This window comes from Notothenia rossii (genome assembly GCF_949606895.1).
Source record: "Notothenia rossii genome assembly, chromosome: 9".
NCBI lineage: Eukaryota > Metazoa > Chordata > Actinopteri > Perciformes > Nototheniidae > Notothenia > Notothenia rossii.
Genome location: NC_136907.1, coordinates 10170422 through 10191279, shown reverse-complemented (window position 1 = coordinate 10191279; position 20858 = coordinate 10170422). Strand labels below are relative to the sequence as shown.

Below are 20858 nucleotides of genomic sequence, written 5' to 3'. Positions count from 1 at the left end.
TGTCAAATCGTATATTCTACTGTTTATAAACTAACTCTCAAACTTAACAATAATTAAAAGAAAGCCCAGCTTGGTGAGCCCTTTGCAGTCCAGTTCAGTCATTAGTTGTGAACAAACAATCCTCTGTTTCCTAACGTTCATCATGTTTGCTCCGCAGCAGTTCGAGTGCAGGTGGATGAGAAGAAGGAATGCTACTTGAACCTCGACGACACTGTGTTCTGCGACAGCGTCCTGGCCACTAACGTCACCAAGCAGGAGTGCTGCTGCTCCATTGGAGTGGGATGGGGAGACCACTGTGAAGTCTACCCCTGTCCTGTCTCCCATTCAGGTACAGTTACAGTACAGAGTGCATTGTGCAAGTAAAAACACATTCAACTAAGTTATAGGTGGGCTTGAAGCTCAGAGTGTTGACAGGGTTCCCGTGGATCATCCAAAGGTCTCTTCATTTCAATAACCTACAAAAAAAAAAAAAAAATCCATATTTAACTCAAGTCATATGAAGAAAGATTTTATAGATCGTTCTTTTTTTAATGGTTCATTGTAACATTTCAAAAATAATCATTTTTCTATTTTTATAATTTATCTAAAGCCTCTCCCATTAATATAAAGCAGATCCATAAGGTGGCAATAAAAAGTCTTACAAAATGTCTTGAATCTAACTTGTCCTAAGTAAATATGTTTACCTAGTTCCTTTCTTTGTATTAAAACATTGTTATACTGTGTACTGTGAGGAATGTGGCCATGACAACTGTATGATTATTTTTGCAAATGTGCTCACACCAATGTAGAGATTGTTTTTCTGTTGCGTTAACCAGTGATAAACGCATGCATCTTAGTGAAAGTTCACCACATTGTAAACATCATGTCATATTGTTTATCTACTGTATATGTTAATCTTTACTAACCTTTTCTTTGTCCTCTTCACCCAGCCGAGTTCCACTCCCTGTGTCCGAACGGACAGGGCCTCTACTACGATGAAGGACTCATGTACAGCCTGCCCGTCTACCATGGTAGATATTATACAACTTGAGTCACCATATTAACATGCACCATGGCTACTCAGTGATTGCAAAGATATTCCTGCAAGATGTTCCTGCATTTGCACTCGAATTATTTGCTTAAATTTAAAATACAATAAATTACCAGATTCTTATGAGATTGGGAAATTGCCCTTGTTACATTATAAAACAAACTTTGGGTAGGTTGGCATTCTGTTCTGAAGAGACTTTTCCTTGGTTGTCCGCAGATATCGACGAGTGTTTTCTGTTTGCTGATGAAATCTGCAAGAAGGGTCGCTGTGAGAACACGCAGCCTGGCTACGAGTGTTACTGTCAGCAGGGCTTCTACTATGACGGCAACCTACTTGAGTGCATTGGTAAGTGACAATAAAGAAATACTGTAACAAGGCTTTATAACATGTTAATGTTGTTCTGAACGGTGGCACATTCTCCCTCAGATGTAAATGAATGCCACGACGAGTCTCTGTGCAATAATGGTCACTGCGTCAACACCGAAGGCTCCTTCTACTGCAACTGTAACAGGCCCTGGACCCCAGACTCCAACAAGAAGAGCTGTGTGATAGCAACAGTAGCCGGTGAGTTAAACAGTGTCAGCCTGTATGTGGCTAGCTACTGGAGGAATTGTCTTGAGCTTTGAGCAAACCTTTTCTTTCACCACAGATGTGAATGAGTGTGAGGACCCAGCCAACTGTAAGAATGGCCACTGTGTGGACACTCCAGGGTCGTACTACTGCTTCTGCACCGTGCCGTGGACCCTGGCCACCGACCGTAACAGCTGTGTGACCCCTGAGGAGCAGGCTGGTGAGTGCAGACCCTGTGCAATGGGGGGGGGGGGGGTCATGTGCTTATGAAAGTCAGTGTATGTGAGACACAACTGAGTTAGTGCTTAGTGAAACACAGATGTTGAAGATCTGCTAACCTTTTTGTAGGTGGAACCAAACTAAACAAACAAATAAACATTTACGTACCCATGTAAGGTAAACATTGTTGCATTCAGATTGTGTAACTCTAATATAACATCTGCAAATAAAACGTTACCACTCTGTTCCAAATGACATATCTGGGTTTGCTGGTCAAACACCAAGTTGTGAAAAAAAAGGAGTAGTTGTTGTACTGTACCTGTTTCATGAAACCTGAAGCCAATGCTCTTGTTTTGTGTGAGTGAAGATGATCTGGACTGATGGTGATGAGTTGCATTGGATACCAGACAGGACAGGTTGACCAAATATTTCAGGCAGGGTTTGCTTAAAACTTCTTGTGACGAAATCCTTCCTATGAAAATGAATGCCCAGAGGCTTGGGACCTGACAGCTTAATTTCCTCATGATTAACGAGGAAGGCTGCAGGCCCTATCCTTGCTGGAGCAAATGCAGTAAGGATTAAGTATTATGAAAAGCCCTTTTGTCACCAGTCTTTTGGGAAGCGTTTGCAAGTATAGTGAACTTTTGTCCTCTTACACTTAGAACAGTAGATGTGTTTGAAATGTTCAAGGTGGGTTCTGTGTGTCCTTGTCAACTCTTTGGTTAGTCTAATTGATGCACTTCACCTGAGCCAAGGACTGGAAAGCTCTGGTTTGGTGACAGTGAAGTGCCATTGTTGTAATTGTAGATGTTTACTTTAGAAGTTTGCAGCTGAGTGTGGCAAAGTTAGGACCCAGATCTACTTTGATACTTTGGTTCCCTCCCACAAAGGAAAGCATTACTCACTCCAAGTGACAGCGTAAAGCGTAGTTCAGCTAACTTGGAATGTTATTCATCTTATTTATTGGCTGTTATAAAGCAGACATTGTAGTTGGCTATGATGTTAAAGGCAGAAGAAAAATGTTGATGAATCATTCGGAGCTTCACCTATTGTCGCAAGTAGTGACTCAAGTGTGAAAATAAGACTGTTTGGCTTTAGAGGGACCTTCTTATAAAACAGCTGCATCTTGAAATTGAAAGGAGCTGCTTGAAGTGCTAGAGTTTAAAATACTTTTATATTTAGACATGACTGAAATGGAGGAGATTCAAACGTAGAAAAGCTGTTGAATAACATCTTTAATCTGACCTGTTAGTCCAGGATAATTCCTGAAAACACATAGTATGAATGTCTCTGTTCTCCCTGGTTAAAACCACGACATGACGTAAATGACTACAGTAGTAATGTGTGAGTGGATAGACCCTATGAGCTAACTTACGTGGACACATCATTTTAGGGACCACTTTGTCAACTCAAAAAATGACGAGAACTTCGCTCTCATCATAAACCCTTATGCTGAAGATGGATTCATGTTTGTCAAAGATTTGCAAACCCAGTCCAACCAATTGTTTCAGATTGATATGTGTCAGGGGTGGAACCAATGTGAATATGGCTTATTCTGTAATTGCCTGGATTTATAACGGTTATAAAAGAGTTGGAAAACCCAGTAATGGTTTCTGAATATGTAGTAGACACTCATTATTCAGGATTTAAATCCTTCATGACGCATTACTGCTACGAATGCTGTTTCCTAAAATGTTCCACTTTTGTTGACGTTGTGTCGGAGTTTATTCAAGTCTGAAGTTTAATTAACATATTGAATTACAGTAAACTTTAAAAAGAGAGTGTTTATTGCAGGTTAATTGTACTGATAAGTGAATGTCATTATGTAGCACAAGTTTTTCTTTTTATTATTATTGTGTCCACCACCTACAGACAAAGAGCTGGCCCCAAGCAGATGTTCATACTGTAACCAGTGTCTGTGGTGCTCTTTGCAGATGTGAATGAGTGCCAGGACCCCTCGTACTGTAAGAATGGGAGGTGTGAGAACACGCCCGGCTCCTTTCACTGTTTTTGCGACCCTCCCCTCACCTTCAGTGCAGCGCTGAAACAGTGCGTCTATGACGGTGGGTAAAATCAGCATCGGCTCCCCTGAGCATGACCAATCAAAATGAGTTTTGGCTTACCTTGACATCTGCCACTCATGTTGCTCTTTGTAATTCCTCCCAGTTTGTGTCCCATCTGGCCTCTAATGGCTTTATTTTTCTCCCTCTTACCAACTTTATTGTGACAGTTTCCCAATCTTTGGAAAAATAGCACACTGTGTAGTCATTAGATATACATATCGATGTTACGCTTTCATGCACACAAAGCATTATCTGAGCATGTTTAGTTTGAGTAAAAGTGATTGCTTTAGGCATTTTTTTCTGCATGTCTTTGTTTCCTAAAAGCTATTTGTGTCTGTGCTGTTAACGATGACAAACTCATTTTTATGGTAGTGAAAAGACAGACTCTTGTGGTCATTTTGCATCATGATTCACAGTACTTTAAGGCTGTCTGGGTGTGACGCTTTGTAACCAGCAGACCAAAAAATGACTTTAAACACGCTATTTCAAACACAATATTATACGCTATCTCCACATTTACAGAGGACAGTAATGCATACTGAACTATAAACAAAATCTATTTGCCAAACGAGAGTGAACTGTCAGCTTATCCTCATCATCCATGCTGCCACTAAACCACACAGCCATTTATCTGAAACTCATTGGTGCATGCCTGTGATTTTTCATTGTAATTTGCATAGTTTTGTATTTTACTTAGGTAACCATAACATTTTCCCCTAGATTTTATTAATGAATAGTTTAATTGTGTGAAAGAACTCCATAATGTACAAACCAAATGAAATAGGTTTAGTAAGCCATTTCTTTTCCTGTATCTATTACTAACCGAGGACATCTGCTGTATGCCAAAGCCTGCTAAAAGTAGTGGCTTGAGGCTATACAGGAAACCACTGTATTAGATTTTCTCCTGACCTCTATTACCCCAAAATACTGAGTCTGTGTTTAGAAATTGTATATTTATGACTTTTTGCCCTTATTTTACTTTTAAATGAACTCAGATTTACTGATTTTTTGTCAAAAAAATATAAACTGATGTAATAATTTTCCTTCAAGCCAAATCGTTTTTTTAAAGTATGTTTTAAATATTTATTATTATGGCATTCCAAATACAGAATACACCTGAAATAAAACGTAATCCTAAAAGTTACATACTTTTAAAATGTTTCTCTGTTGACATCTTCCACCGACTTGCATACAGCTGTTTTACTTTTTTTTTTACTGATAATAATCTTAGATTTCAGAGTTCTCTGAACATGTCTTCCTGTGTAAAGAGCTTTTATGAAGATCTCAAAGTGCCTGAATTCTTCTTATGTCACTTTTTAATTGTTGAACTACAGTTTATTTTTTTTCATCCTCCTTTCTTACTCAGATCGCACTGCAGCCCACAAGGACGTGTGTTTCCTGCAGGTGGACGAGGGCCTGATCTGCAGCGAGCCCAGGAACGGCCTGGTGGTGACCTACTCCGAGTGCTGCTGTCACTACGGGCGCGGCTGGGGGCCCGAGTGCAACACCTGTCCCCCCAGAAACTCAGGTAACAGAACCAGACCCCATGGGCAGCTCAGCTTTCAAGTTAGAAGTTTCAAAGCTTTATTGTCATATGCACATTAGTTACAGTGTAGATATGGCATTGAAAAACGTATATCACAGGCTCCTCCAACAGTACAACATGTTAGGATTATGTTTTAAACAGGACCCAGGCGCAGGCAATGACTGAAGATGTTTAAATGGTTTATTGTTTCGGAGACTCAGGCAGGTTTGGTGATTATGGAGGTAGGCAGTGAGAGGCTGGACTGATTACCAGGCAGGCAGGTAGGATGCGGGAAGAAGCAGGCAGGTTGGCTGGAAGCTCAGGTGGATGATGGCCGAGGGATTGCACTGGAAACACAAGAGAAACTAGTTACAAAGAGTACGGATTTACACGCAAACAGGATAACTGAATGGGCAGCCAGGAGGATGTAATACCACTGGTGTAGAAAACAATCTGGCGGTGAGTTGCTGGGAGACTGGAGTAGATAAGCTGTGTCCTGATTAGATGATGAGGGACAGCTGAGTCGGACGGCCAGGTGAGAGCAATCAGGCTGCTGCCTGCAAGGGACACCACACCCTCTCCACACACACACACAGGGGAACAAACAGGGACACAGTTTGGACTGTGACACAACATGAATATCTATAGGACATAGAACAAATAAAATAGTGCAAGACAATGTTTTGAGATGTGCAAGTAAATACAAATACAATTGAAATAGTGCAAGAAGAGTCTATATACAAATAAATGGAATATGATATATTAGATAAATAATTTGCAAGATGCAAACAGATGGATGTTCTTTAAAAAGTTCAGGTGTTTATGTTAAAGTCTTATGTCCTGTGGAATGAAACCGTCCCTGAGCTTCTGCTTTCCCTTTCTTTTGACCTGAAAATACATTTACTCCTTGTGTTCAGAGATGTTCAGTCGTCTGTGTGAGATGCATCTGGAGACCGAGTCTGATGGGGAGCAGGATTTCCTGGCAGCTTTCGCTAACTATAACCCAGGTAACACCATCTTTGTTCATATCCAATCATATTTCGGACACTCTTGTGTTTTTCCCCCCAACCAAACATTTTTTCTCTCCCTACCTTTCCCTTGCCTGTTTGTATGTAAAAGGTGACAGTTCAGAGGAGGATTCAGACGAATGCAGCTGTGCAAATGGCCGCTGTGTGCGCTCCTACCTCGGCACCATGTGTGAATGTAACACAGGCTTTAGGCTGGACCACTCCCGCACCCGCTGCACAGGTTTGCACAAAAAATGCTTTTTCATTAATTTCTTAGGTATATACAGTTGCCAATAAAGGTACATGGAAAGACTAATGTGTGTATTTAGTAACGTTGTGTTTTGCACTGTTAAGACATGTTTGATCTTTTTCTTCAGCTTACACTCATTGAAAACTGTTTTCCTTTCAGACATCGATGAGTGTGCAGAACCAGGAGCTCGTGTCAGTCCATGCAAGAACGCTCGCTGCGTGAACACCGCCGGCTCATACAAGTGCTACTGCAAACACGGCTTTGTGCCCACACGCAGGCCGAACACCTGCGTCCGACGCAGAACTCGGTAACCTCTGTGTGTCCCTCCGATCATCCATATCTAGAAAAAACACAAAACACATGCCGCACACACACAAACACACAAACACACATCTGTCTCACCGTACGAACATGGCGGAGCATGAAAAGGCAGTTAACCCGAAAACATGAATTCTCATCAGGAGCCAAATCATAGCAATATGAAATGTTCAAAACATTGTCAGCTCCTCTCTCTGCCCTCCTTTCACATTTAAAGAAGCAATCAATACAGACAAGGAATATCTTTATTTGTTTGTTTGTTAAACTTTTTGTAATTATTGTTTTTGAACTGTGTTTTGTTTTCATTTATCTCCTTGTTACATTCATTTGTTATTCCTTATTTGAATATCAGATCTCAAGCCCTCTTCTGTTTTTACTTTTAAAAAATCTGGTATTCTGGTTCTCTACCTTTGCCCATTTAATATTTACAACTACAGAGAAGCCATGAGAACATTTACATGTGACTGTATTCCCCTTTACATTCCCTTTTAAGTCCGCTTTCTTTTTATGTTAAAATCTAAATTTATGTCAGCTGATATTGTATTTTCTAAACCACACATTGTTGATTTTGTGTTTTTGTACAGTTTGTCTGATGGATCAACAGCTTCTGTAAGAATGGTCCCTGTCCTAGCCCTGTTTATTTGTTGATGTAAAATATGAGAAACCTGAAGTTTTTGTCAAATTTGACGTGCGCACCTAAGTGACTTTGAGCTAGAAAAGAAATGTCATGCACTTAGCAATGAACATGGTGGGAATATTTGCTAAATGAAGCTTATTCCAGAAAAACAAGAACGTTTGACATCTTTTGTCAGAGTATGAAATATTTAGAAATCCAAAGACGCTTTTGAGATGAGTAGAATTTGATTAAAAAAGAAGAATCTGTCCTGCATTCGTTTTTTATTATGGGATGTTTTGTGTTTTCAAAAAATATAAAACCTGAGCAAACTGACATTTCCATAAGGACAGCTATGGGAGACTGCACTGTGGATCTTTCAGTGCTGCATTTTAATCCCGCCTAGAAAGTAAATAAACCCGGCACATGGAGGGTTTCCAGTGGTCTGTTGGCTTTACTCTTTTGCTTGTTACTTCAATGTACAGATCTGTAACTTTTTATAAACTGAATTAATTTAACAAACGTTGTTATTTGTAGGATATATTCATACTAATGAGTGCTTACAAATTGTTGATTTTAACTCTAGACTAGAGCACATGGCTAAACTGTGATTTTCTTGATTCCGAAATATTGGTACTTTTTTAAGATATTTAGGATCAACAGTCTTACCAACTAACTGATTTAGCCCATGGCGGACACACAAGTCTAAAAGTATACTTTAGATCAGGTGTGTCAAACTCAATTTCATCACGGGCCACTTTAGCATTATGGTTGCACTCAAAGGGCCGGTTGTAACTTTAAGACTATATAAATATTTAATATATATAAAATAATGTTATTGCCTCTGCATTGGATTGTTATCGGATAGGGTAATAACTTCATAATTAACTACGTCTGAAAGCAGAAGTCTTCGGCAAATAATTGCAAGTCTCTTCAGTGAGAATGTCACAAAATGTTTTAAAAAGAAAAGCCAAATTCTGATGAAAAAAAGTCAAAAGAAAAAGAAAAAAAGTGACATTATGAAAGAAAAGTCAAATTCGGAGAAAAAGGCAAATTTGAGATGCATTGTGGGACGTGTAGTTTATGGGCAACATGCTTCTGTAAATCGGCATGTAACCGTATAATAAACATATTATATTCTTTCAGAGCTGTCGCGGGCCACTTAAAATGAAGTCACGGGTCGGATTTGAGATTGAGATTGACACCCCTGCTTTAGATCATGAGTAATGGTGTTTTCTTTATGTTAAGTTGTCCAAGCTGAAGTTGTCCTTATTGGTCCATTGGATCAAGTTCGATTCACATGTCCTTGCTTAAACAAGAATGTATTGTCTGAATGATCTTAATGTCTTTTTAGCGAAGTACTATATCCATGCCAGCTTACTATTCATTTATACTTATCTCATCTAATCTCAGTGTGCTTTTGACTGCATCCACATGTGGAGAAGTGAAGCATGGAGTGTGTTCGATCGATCTAACTTCCTAAATCAAACCCAAAATATGCTTTTAATTTACTTCATCAGCCAAAAAAAAGTTCAAGCCTAGACATGTCAACAGTAACAATATTAAGCAGATATTAGCAGATATTTTTAACCCCTGCACATGGAGGGCCTGTTAGAAAAAAATCTTAAGAAATAGTTTTAAGAATTTATGTTTTAATGTCATCTTCTACAGTTATGTTTATAATTTAAAACATCATTATATCCAGTCAATTTCTTAATTAATTGATTTTCCACATAGGTTCCCCTAAGCCACACGGTATGTCATTATGGGCATTTGTTGGATGTTGGAGCTAGGCAATAATCTAAGTTATTTTTCCTATGAATGTCGCCTAGATTGTTTAAATTGTTTAAAAATACTAACGCAATGTGTTTTAAATTTTCCTTGATTGACATAACAATTTATAAAGCCATCACTTCTATGCAAATCAATGACTCAATTCACCATTGGGTGTTTCACCACCTTCAAAAAACTCACAAAAACTCACCTCTTCGATCTGGCTTTTAATGTGTGATGGTTTTTGTATTATTTGACTTTAACTATATTTATTTGTTCTTTTCTTTTCACTATATCTGTAAAGCGTCTTTGAGCACCTGTAAAAGCGCTGACAAAATAAATCTATTATTATTATTATTATTATTATTTATCACAAATTGTAATTTGTGTTATGCACACCAGACTACAAATCAAAATGTGTCCTTTGCCACCTTTCCTCTTACTCTCCAGTTTCCAACTTTATCTGGTGATATAGTTAAAGTTGAACTTAAACTAGTTTTGGGTCAACAAATTAAAAGTAAGCCATATAAAGGCAGACACCTGCAATAACAAGGCTATACACTCCTGCTCAGAAAGTCCATGAGTCACAACACCACTGAGGCATTTTTCAGTTTCTCCCTGAGCTGTGACTTTTTCATTCAGATATTTCATTTTGGGTCAAACTAAAAAGGTATTGTTCTTCACACATGATATCATATTTTGATATGTGTTGTCTATGGAGTGAACATCGCAACATATTTGTGCATTGCTCTTACTATCTATAGGTTTTACACCTGCTTTCTGAGTGAAATTGTATTGCAGAAGTCCAAAACGAACTCAGAAGAAGTTGTACAGCTCAACCATAATACTGTGACATTGCACAACTACACAGTGTCGCCCTCTTATCACTTATACTTCCCTTTTATTTCTTAAATGTTTTCAGTGAAAGGCAGGCAGTTAATGTTCATCTTTTTTAAAGATTAAAAACCAAATCTGAAGACTCATTAAGAAGAATATTTTCTACATGGTGTTCCACCTAGACATTATGCATGCATCATTCATAAAACAGCAGAGCGAAAACCATTTTAATTGCCTCTTTTTGCAGCCCGTTGGAGCATACATGAGATTAGAGGGAAAACGTCAATGAGGAGGATGCACATTGCTTCCAGCATGCTTGTTCTTATGGAGACATTAGAGGTGTGAACACAGATCATTTATCAAGTACAAACAAACCTGATGTGCTCAATTACAATTCCTTCTACTCAAAGCTGTTTCAAAAAATCTGTCCCAAAATGTAAAAACTTCATATTTTATTTGTTTCGATTTCTTTACATCGACTTTTCTGACCAACATGTAAGCGAAACTGTAGATTGTATCAAATTTGTTTCCACACATTATATTTGACATGTCATAAACAGGTATGACCATGTATAAAAAGCGGGGCAACAAGTGATCCTCCACTAGAGGGAGCTGCTTGTACATGTGTACATTACTGAATATGCTTTCCATCAGTCTAAATGGGCCCTCACCGTTATTATGTCTGTGCCATGGTGTAGTCAGTTCAGGTTGCGAATGATAAGGGTTATATATCTGAGGTTTGTGCACAGATAAATCTAATTGATACAGTGTCAATATATTGTTCAATATACATAATGCTACTGCTCCTGTATTATAATGCATCATTACTACTAATTGTTCTTTATTTCAACCTAAAGGAAACTATGTTTTATCAATCAATTAATACAATCAAGACCCCAGCTTTAACAGATACACTGCTGCAGTTCCTTTTTGTAGATCTAGCAAAAGCTATGGTGACTTGTTGCCATATCTACTGTACATGGTCAAAGTAAAAAATGGAATACTATTTAGATAATGTCAGGTCATGACGTCATAAGGCATTATCCCCATGCTGTGTTAAATAACTGCATTGTGCAATGGGCAAAAGAAGATAAAAACAACCAACAAACACAGTTTCAATATGAAGATATAAACCTCTTTGAAATTAAAGTATTTTATACTTCTGGGCATAATAATCAAAATGGGTCTGAATCTGAATGCTTTCACGAAACAAGCTCTCAGGCTGATGTTATAAACATTACAGTTAAAGAAGCAAACAATTATTAATTAATATTATTTTTAATTATAAGGAGAGCATATGTTTCATTCCCTTGGAGCTACTGTATGCAGGTTGTGGATTGACTACCACACACCTGTTGCTCTCAAGCAATACATGAAACCAGGTTGTGAACATGTTATCCATGTTCCATGCATGTGAAACATCTTGTCTGCTGATTTACACGCCCAGAAATGGGTGCAATAACTCACAAAGCTGTTTGTCCCCCTTTATAGATTATCCTGTGAGCTCAGAGAGTCACGTTGCACCGTGGTGGCACCACAGCTCCTCACTGTCCTGGTTTCATTCCGTCAAATTATTATATAATTTCAAACTGGAACAGCAGGGTGACCTCCAGCAACTAGTTTAGGGAGAAAGAGAGATAAGAAAAGGGACGGCGAGAGAGGGAGGATGAGCAAGAACCTGGACAGAAATAGCATATGTGTCCTTGGGAGATGACTCAAAAAAGTTGTTGGGAGGATATAAATATCTTTTAGTAGGTCGCATTGACCGAACTATAACTCACTAGGTACCGGTGGCTGCAGACTGCAGCTACCAAACTTTCTTCTTTGTTGCTCAAATACAGATTTAGGTGGCTCAAAGTTGAGGGACAAACACTTTACATTGCAAGAGGAGGATAATTCACATCTAACAATTTAAATGGAGTCTTGTACTGTAGTCATTTAGGTCCAGTTCGGACATTAATTTCTCTGTCATTGCAATGGTCGATTTATTCAAAGTGTGTAAATATATGAGGCGGGCTGTTGAATTTAGTAAATAAAAATATTTGTCTTGCTTTTCTCCACTAATGTCCCCTCCTTTTGTCTTCCAGCTTGGGAAGCCTTTTTCATAGTTTTTTTGTGGGATACAAATTCCAGGAACAAAGGGGCAGCTAGGGAATTTCTAACATGCATTTTCAGATTTATGAGCAGATAAAGTGTTACAAACCATTTGAACAATGAGCCCAACATGTGTTGTGTTAACAAGGAAATATTTCCATGCCTGGCCAAATTTGGAGAAGGAATTGCTATCAGAGCATCGGAGGTGTTGCTAATAAGGAAACAAACCCAGCGGGACAGCCATATAGGGAGGAAGCACATCTATTCAAATAAAGCACCATTTAAAGGTGAAAATTCTCTTTGAAACAGGAGTCAGATATAAAGCAATCTACTTAGTGGTGATAAGTACATCTTTAAAGTGAACATTAAGCCACAGGAGGTATGTTGATGGTGTATTATGCTTGTTTCAGTTTGTGTCCGTCCGTGCCTCAGACAGTTATTGGGATCAGCATGGAGACCCCCTCCATTGCTCCAAGATTGGTCTCATGTGATTCAGATTTAAGGCTGGGAATATCAGTCACATTGTGCTGGAGGGAAAAAATAATAGAGTTCATGTCCACCCGGCTGTGAAGCTATACAGTCACAGCAACTTTACCAAACACAAGCCCCCCAACTTCACCCTGATCACTGAACCCCACCCACCCAAGTCCCGTCTATAGTGAGCGGACAGAGAGGGGGTTTAGCTCAAACTGCTGCAATCTGCAGAAAGCACTGTGCTGGACACACTCTGGCAGCCAGTGGCAGCCTTATATCCTGCACTCAGCTCTTTCCCTTTGTCACGGTGGATTGTGGATGAGCTCTCTGCTGGGTGAGGGTCTGTGAGCATGGGTGGGGTCTGGGGTCTGGGGCCGGGGGCGTAAACAGGTTGCGTGTGGCTGCACAGCGCAAAGTGATTTTTAAAGGCATGGAGGCTTTCTTTTTAGCCTTAAACACTACTGTACAGCTTGGCAGTCAGCCATGTGTATTTTACACACTTTATCCTTTAATCATTTTAATGAGTTTTCTTTTTTCAATTTTACAAAGAGAGGTGTTACCAGACATTCATGTCAATGTAGTGTAATGTTAATTCAAAAATATGAACTTGTATTGCTCACATGATAAACAGCAATAAGGGGCTTCTTTGAACAACCATTCTGGCAATTAAATTATATTTAACATCACTAACAGTATTTGATGTTTCAATTAATCATTTACAAGAACAGAACAGATTTGCAATAGATCCCAAAATGACCAACTAACTGACCGTAAAAGAAAAGACATACTGTAAAGGCAGTATAAACGAGTCATCAATACCGGTAATGCATCTGAACGTATACAGTTGGGTAATGGGCCCTAAACTTTATATTCGTTATATTAATGGCATCTGCAAACTCTTACAAATATTGCAGTTCTTGTTCTTTTCAGATGAATTGAAGATTTGATTTAAATATGCTCAGACTTTACCCTCTTGGCAGGATTTGGTGTCACAAAACTTCTCAAATGAATAGTTGAGTTAAAAATGAATGCTGTCTTTGCAGATGAGTCGGATCCAAGCAAGGGCGCAAGATAGGGGTGGCAGGTTAGGGTCAAGGGGCAATTGACCCTAACTTTATTCCCCTGAACATATTTGGCATTGTAGCTGGTCTGATTCCATTGCAAGACGGTCTCTAGTTGTATTTGAATTTATGTTATCAAGCTTCCACTGAAATAATTATTTTAAGTGAGCTGTTTATAATGCAACACATCTTTTTCCGCAGTGCTACATGTAATCAAATGTGTTGATAGTTTAAATTAAAAGCAACTTTTTTATGATATAACATATGAAATGATCCTGCCCACATGGAAACCTTCAACTACAATAATACACTCCGAGCAAAACAGTGTGGAACCACACTAACAACACAGCAGAGCATTTTCATTACCACTAACTGCTCATAATGAGTATCGTGCTCCTTTCCCAAACTGCTCATCCCTCTCCATGAGACCCATCATCTCGTAAAGCCCTTGCCACTACCACTTTGTTGGTTCAGCACCACCCATGCTCAAAGATACACACCCTATCAAGAGACAGACAGAGAACAAAAAGACACAAATATCATTTAGGTGTTGGAATGTGGGTGCCTTCCTTAGTGCCCGTCTACAGACCACCAGCATGAATGAGGCCCTATACTCTATGTGTCTGCATCTTTTTTAACTTAACTGCAAGCACTGGGAAATCACCCCTCACATTGCTATACCATGCCACTGAAAAAAGCACAGAGGAAAACACTTATCTTGGTCTTGAGGGTCTCTTGCACGAGGATCTTCCAAGGCTTTATGAATAACCCAGATCTCTATCAATCAATCAATCAATGTTTATTTATATAGCCCAATATCACAAATGTTACATTTGTCTCAGTGGACTTCACAGTTTGTACAGAATATCAGTATGACAATACGACACCCTCTGTCCTTAGACCCTCACATCGTACAAGGAAAAACTTCCAGAGAAAACCCCACAGTTTAAAGGGAAAAATGGGAGAAACCTCAGGGAGAGCAACAGAGGAGGGATCCCTCTCCCAGGACGGACAGACGTGCAATAGATGCCGTGTGTAAATTGAAAAGATAATACATTTGCAACATAGGTAGTCCAAATGTTTTGAAATGCATGTGTGTATAATAAGAAGATGAATCCACGAGGATATCCATCCAGGACTTATGATCCAGGACCGCAGCCACGTCTCAAGATCCAGGACTCGCAATCCATGACACAGGACCGCAGGATCATCCATGACTCCGGATCCCGGCGTATATAGACACCAAAAAGAAAGACATTTGGGGAAGCTGGGTTAATCGGAACATGAGAGTACACAGGTATAGACAGAGAGAAGGAAGAAGTAAGATGTCCCCCGACAAACTAAGCCTATATCAGCAAAACTAGGGGCTGAATCTAATCAGCCCTAACTATAAGCTTTATCAAAAAGGAAAGTCTTAAGCGCACTCTTAAAAACGGATAGGGTGTCTGCCGTCCGAACACAAACTGGAAGCTGATTCCACAAAAGTGGAGCTTGATAAGAAAAGGCTCTGGCTCCCATTGTACTTTTAGAGACTCTAGGAACAACCAACAACCCTGCATTCTTGGAACGCAATGCCCTAGTAGGACAATAGGGTATAATGAGTTCTTTAAATCTCTTTATTTATCTCTATGACTTTCTTGATGTCACACACCAACCAGGTGCTGCATAGTGTGTCTCAGGAATAATTTAGTGCAACAGCAGTTCTGCTAAAAACCAATGGAGAATGGAAAACCGTTTTTTTTTTAAAACATCAAGATGGTGGGTTTTTGATTTATAGAAAGTATTTTAATCAAAAACAAGTGCTTATATGGGGGTGATGTATCAATGGATTACTATAATGTAATTCTGAAGTATGCCTATGATGCATGGTTATAGTATATATACTGTAGGCTGCCTACACCATGTATTTTAATAAACTACCAGGGATGATTACTGTTTTTAATTAAACCTAAGGAGATGACACAATCTTACAGTGATAACCCTCACCAGTTACTGTAATAAGGAGATAGTTGATGAATTTGAAGCTGTGAGAAATTAGATGCTAAAATGGGCAGCAACCATACAGTAGGCTCTAGCTGCAGCCCCATGTGGATTGAGAGTGATGCATTCAATGTAAGCTAGAATTTTTCCCTGCTTGCATTTCTAAAATGTCCTCATGTCCATTTAATTAACTAATTGCAAGCAAAAGGCTCTCTTGAGATGCACAACTGAATGTGAATGTTTTAGTTTTAGCACCAGGGACAGCACCAGATACAGAACATGGGGCAGAGCATCCTCTTCACACAGTGATTGTGAGAATACAAAAAAATGGGCATAGGGTTTTTCATGTGACTGTGAAGGGTCGGCACCCGCCCACCCACCCACACACACCCACCCACCCCCCACGCACACCCCTAACTACCACCATCAGCACGTCCACTTGTTTTCCCTTCTGCCTGTTTAACAGGACTGAGTGAGAAACGGACGGCCCTTCTGATGCTCGGTCACGGGGAGAGAAGCTGCTGCGGATATCCGTCTCATACCTGCCTCACAACGGGCTCCTCTAGTCGCCGATTTTCCTCTTCCCCCACTGACCGTTTTTTGTGAAAGCGATATAAAAAAGATGCTGGTTTTGGTTTCGTAACAAGCTGCACCGGTAGCAGCGCGCGGAGGAAAATATATTTTTCCGAGGATGCGGATTTAACGGAAAGACGTTATGTGTGTTACCTGGGATTTGTAACCGTTAAAAACCGTTACATTCTTGAGCTTAGTAGCACGCATCGAGATATTTTACATGTCTGCTGAGATATCTCACACAGTGACGCGGTAGTAACAACATCGACAACAGAAGACAAAATAAGAGGTAAGCTTTATTTTTAATTGTGTATATTTATTATCCACCACCGGGCTACCGACTAATAACAAAGCTAATGACAGACTGTGATATTCAGGTGACTGCTGTTAGCTTCCCACGGCTACTAGCTGCACACACAACGTTATTGTATCTCAGCTAAAGCCATTTTTTTGAAACTCTGAAAGAGATGATGGCTCAATTTAACTCATTTATAATTCTGGTTTTATCGCTGCCTGGTTGAGAAGTGTATGCTTTCTGAATGCAACGCTACGTTAGTTATTGGGAGCCATCGCTCTGAATGTGTGTCTTCTTGCCTTTGTCTAAACCGATGTCAAACGCAGCCACATTTTATCTGTAGAGCCAGCCTGTGGATCTCTGATTCAACATCTGCTGGTAAAACAACCAAGCCCTGTTGCCTGCCTGCTAGGTTATCATTGCTTTCTCACCATGGTGTGGTGTAGAGCTGGCGTTTTGTAAAGCTGCAGTTTTTGCTTTCGACATTGTGGTCTGGTTTATGTTATGATAGGACTGAGATTTATACTGCGTGCCCGGCCTAGACTGTGAGTCATGGCAGGGATGCATCAGGTAAAAGTGTGTATAAAAAGGTTTGCTTTCAATGAAAACATCGTTGAAACCAAGGCCAGTGAACACGTTGTTTTGAGGAGTGTACTTTTGCTACATGCCCATCAAGCGTTTTGTGGGTATTGAGAGCTGACATTTGCCGGCTACCACGTGTAGAACCATGTTTCATTGCCCAGAGACCCTAGCCCATTGAAACACATGTCATTGTGACAGAGAAGAAAACCACATGGGCGTGCATACTAATGGCATTACATTTTAAGTGCCATTTTGGATGAGCTGTTTGACATGTGAGGGTTTTGCATACAATAGATGGCGGATATCACATGATTAATGGTAGGTGATGTTTGGTTATATTCTATGATGCTCAACTTGTTTTGGTCCTTTTCTGAAATGCATAGGAGAAATCTGAAAAAGAAAGCTAAAGTTCTGTAGGACCAAACTTTACAGGTGTTATGGAGCAGTGGCATAATGTGAAAAGCCCCTTTTTACAAGGGTTGACTGTCTTTTATCAGTGAAAAATGTAAACATAGTATTTGACTTCTTTTTGACCATAACACCTAATAGTGGGGCGTGTGGTTCAGTGGATAGAGCGTTGGTGTTCGGATCAGAGGAGCACAGTTTCAACCCCCACTGCAGTCAACATGTCGTTGTGTCCCTGAGACACTTCACCCCAAATTGCTCCTGTGGAGATTGCCCACAGTATTGAGTATGTAGGTCGCTTTGGATAAAAGCGTCTAACAAGTGACATGTAATGTAATAGTGGGTCAAGTAACGTTAAGGTGTTTAGTAGGAGGACATTTTAAAGGCTTTATCTGGTTTTTGGACCTAAACCTATTTCCTCTCCATTACAGGATGGCCCTTACTATCAGATGTCAGTGGTTCAATACGAGCATCTCATGTTTTTAGCCCGCTTTATATTCAGTGACTGATTTACACATTGATGAATGCAATGCATCGCTTTCATTTAGATTGTGGGATAACGTCACGTTTTTAAATACCTCCTCCTCCTTCTTCCTATAAAATCTCCTTTTCCTCCATGGTCAGGAAACTGCTTCATATGGAAGAGTAGACTTCAAATCAAGGGAGATTGATATTGAAAATACATTAAATGGATTTACTCTGAAGACATGACTAATATAAACAGAAAACTAAATATTATTTCCAGAGTTAACTATTGCCTTTATTCATTTATATATATTGTCATTATGAGAGTAGATCATGTAGTAGTAGATACCAATTTCTATTGGACCGTTTTTTTTAATCGGATATACACATAGTAAAATGCTCTTAAGACAAACGATAAAGGATTGCTTTTTTAAAGACATTGCTAAAATATACACACGTCTCCCCAAAGAGAAGCCAGGCCTGGTTTCATTGGGCTTGAATGGAGCCACCAGAGGGCGACATGATGACTTCCTATTCCTGTTCACCTTGCTGAGAGATGCTCATGGAGCATTGTCTGCAGGCAGCATTAGGTGGACGGTCAAAGCGGGCCACATACAGTATATTTAATAATTGATGTCCCTTAGGAGCTGTGACTGAAATCTAGCCGCCGAGGCTTGCTGGGATATGAATCGGCTCCAAATCGGGAACCAAGAGGAAATAATTCAGTGTAATTGTGCATCAAAACACACCGTGTTCTTGGAATCATTTATCCGACACATGTTTATTTATCTTTTTCATGGCTTACCCAATGTTCCTCTGACAACAAGGAGCCTTCCTCAGATTTGTATAGGCAATCTACCACACACACACACACACACACACACACACACACACACACACACACACACACACACACACACACACACTACGGCTGAACAATTAATCAATTTGAAATCAATATTTGAAATGATGCGATTATCAAATCGCAGAGTCTGCGATTTTTTTTTAAAGTGGACCTACTGTATCATGCAAAATGCACTTTTGTACGTCTTTTATACATGAATATGTGTCCGAAAACACAACCCTCTCTCTTTTCCGCCATACCCAAATCTCTAAAAATGGGGCTGCAACGGATCTGATACAGACTGATACAGATTTGAAAATTCTCTGACATCAGGAACGAGGAGCTTCGCCTATATGGCCAACTCTCCACCTATCAGGGGAATGTGGGGTTGGGCCAGGGCCGGCCATTGCCGCTCGAAAGCGCTGGAGACGCTGTAGTACATATGCCAGGCCTGTAAGTGGCGCTGTAGTCTGCCACAAAAGCAGCGAAGCAGACTTCCCGTGCATGGTTGCCATGGTTGCCCTTCTGTTTATTCTCCGCTGTGGCTCTTTTTCTCCCTCCCCGAGGCAAGCGTTTGCGCCTCCTGCTGCTGTAATTCAATGCAATCCCTCCCCGTCTAGGCAAGCGCTGTAATTCTCTCCGGTTTGCCACCAGCAGATGACAAACACCCACCTCTCCGCCTCTTCCAAGGAACGAGTGGACCGTGCGGGAGAGTTTCAGTTAGATTTTTTTTCGCCGGTCGACCTTCCTAGCCGGAGATATGGCCGCATTTTACAATAAACTTCCGTTGGGTCGCTTAAAAACAAATATCGCAAATCGAATTGCAATCTCAATATCTGTCAGATATTTCCCCAAATCGTGCAGCCCTAATACACACACACACACACACACACACACACACACACACACACACACACACACACACACACACACACACACACACACACACACACACACACACACACACACACACACACACACACACACACACACACACACACATACACACAGGAGAAAACTATTTCATAGTATTTTATAGGGATGTAACGATACCAAACACTCACGGTACGATAATATCGCGATAACAAGTCCACGGTACGGTATTTATCGCGATATTGAATAATAAAGGGAAGAAATCTTTTTTTGTTTTTTTTCAATAAAACATTTTTTTACTTGGAAAATGTTTTTTTATTACATAATACATCTGATTTTTACAGCATTTTTGTAGGATAGCAGTATTTTAAAGTGTCAAAAACAAAGTGACAGTAACAGACTGGAACAAGAAAACCAATGTTTTTGTACCTACTATTACTACCAAACAAAGTAAGCATTTTCTTTATGCCACTGCATCTCACAAATAAACAAGGACATTTAATAATCAGACCCTGCAATAAAATAAATCAAGTTTCACTTTAATTTTTCAAGTAACTCAACTCAAACTCACTAGTCACTCACTCAGCATCATCAGACAGGTTTTTAGGAATATGAGAATGTCCACATTTCCAGGTATTTATAAGCTGGTGTGTTTGGGCATTTACAATATCCCCTGCTCTGGAAACAACTCTCTCGTTTGGTACTGATGTTGCTGGGACATCAGTGGTCGCGTTAACCGAATATTTTATTTAACAATGACGGAAAAATCTGAAAGCAGTCTGTCATTTTGACAGATTAGAACAAACTCGGAACAGCGCCAACGTTTCCCCAGAGCCAGGCTCTGATGTTATGCCGTGTTATGCATGCCCTCCAAAAGGAAATGATATAGTTCCCAAACCGTACTTTGCCGTACAGATCAATATATGTCTGGGAGGTTTTGCTTTACGGTGTGCGCGTCCCGCGAGGTGCATGCACACACGGCATAACACCGCCCCACCCCCCTGTTT

The 20858-nt window shown here is 39.9% G+C and overlaps 2 protein-coding genes across 6 annotated transcripts in view; both read left to right on the top strand.

Annotated features, from left to right (window-relative positions):
• The window catches only part of ltbp3 (latent transforming growth factor beta binding protein 3), a 33000-nt gene extending 25136 nt beyond the window's left edge, over positions 1–7864 (top strand). For 3 of the 4 annotated variants that reach the window (XM_079648388.1, XM_079648387.1, XM_079648386.1), the window contains 10 exons: positions 158–328; positions 930–1010; positions 1247–1375; positions 1457–1594; positions 1680–1820; positions 3754–3882; positions 5249–5410; positions 6325–6414; positions 6527–6655; positions 6824–7864. In XM_079648388.1, coding sequence (XP_079504514.1) covers positions 158–328; positions 930–1010; positions 1247–1375; positions 1457–1594; positions 1680–1820; positions 3754–3882; positions 5249–5410; positions 6325–6414; positions 6527–6655; positions 6824–6975 — 1322 coding nt within the window. In that variant the 3' untranslated portion in view covers positions 6976–7864. The remainder of the gene's footprint in view (positions 1–157; positions 329–929; positions 1011–1246; positions 1376–1456; positions 1595–1679; positions 1821–3753; positions 3883–5248; positions 5411–6324; positions 6415–6526; positions 6656–6823) is intronic. The other variant, XM_079648389.1, reaches the window with a different exon arrangement.
• An 8369-nt stretch (positions 7865–16233) lies between these two features.
• The window catches only part of sptbn2 (spectrin, beta, non-erythrocytic 2), a 76899-nt gene continuing 72274 nt past the window's right edge, over positions 16234–20858 (top strand). For both annotated transcript variants that reach the window (XM_079647421.1, XM_079647420.1), the window contains exon 1: positions 16234–16676. The gene's annotated coding sequence lies outside the window, so the exon portion shown is untranslated. The remainder of the gene's footprint in view (positions 16677–20858) is intronic.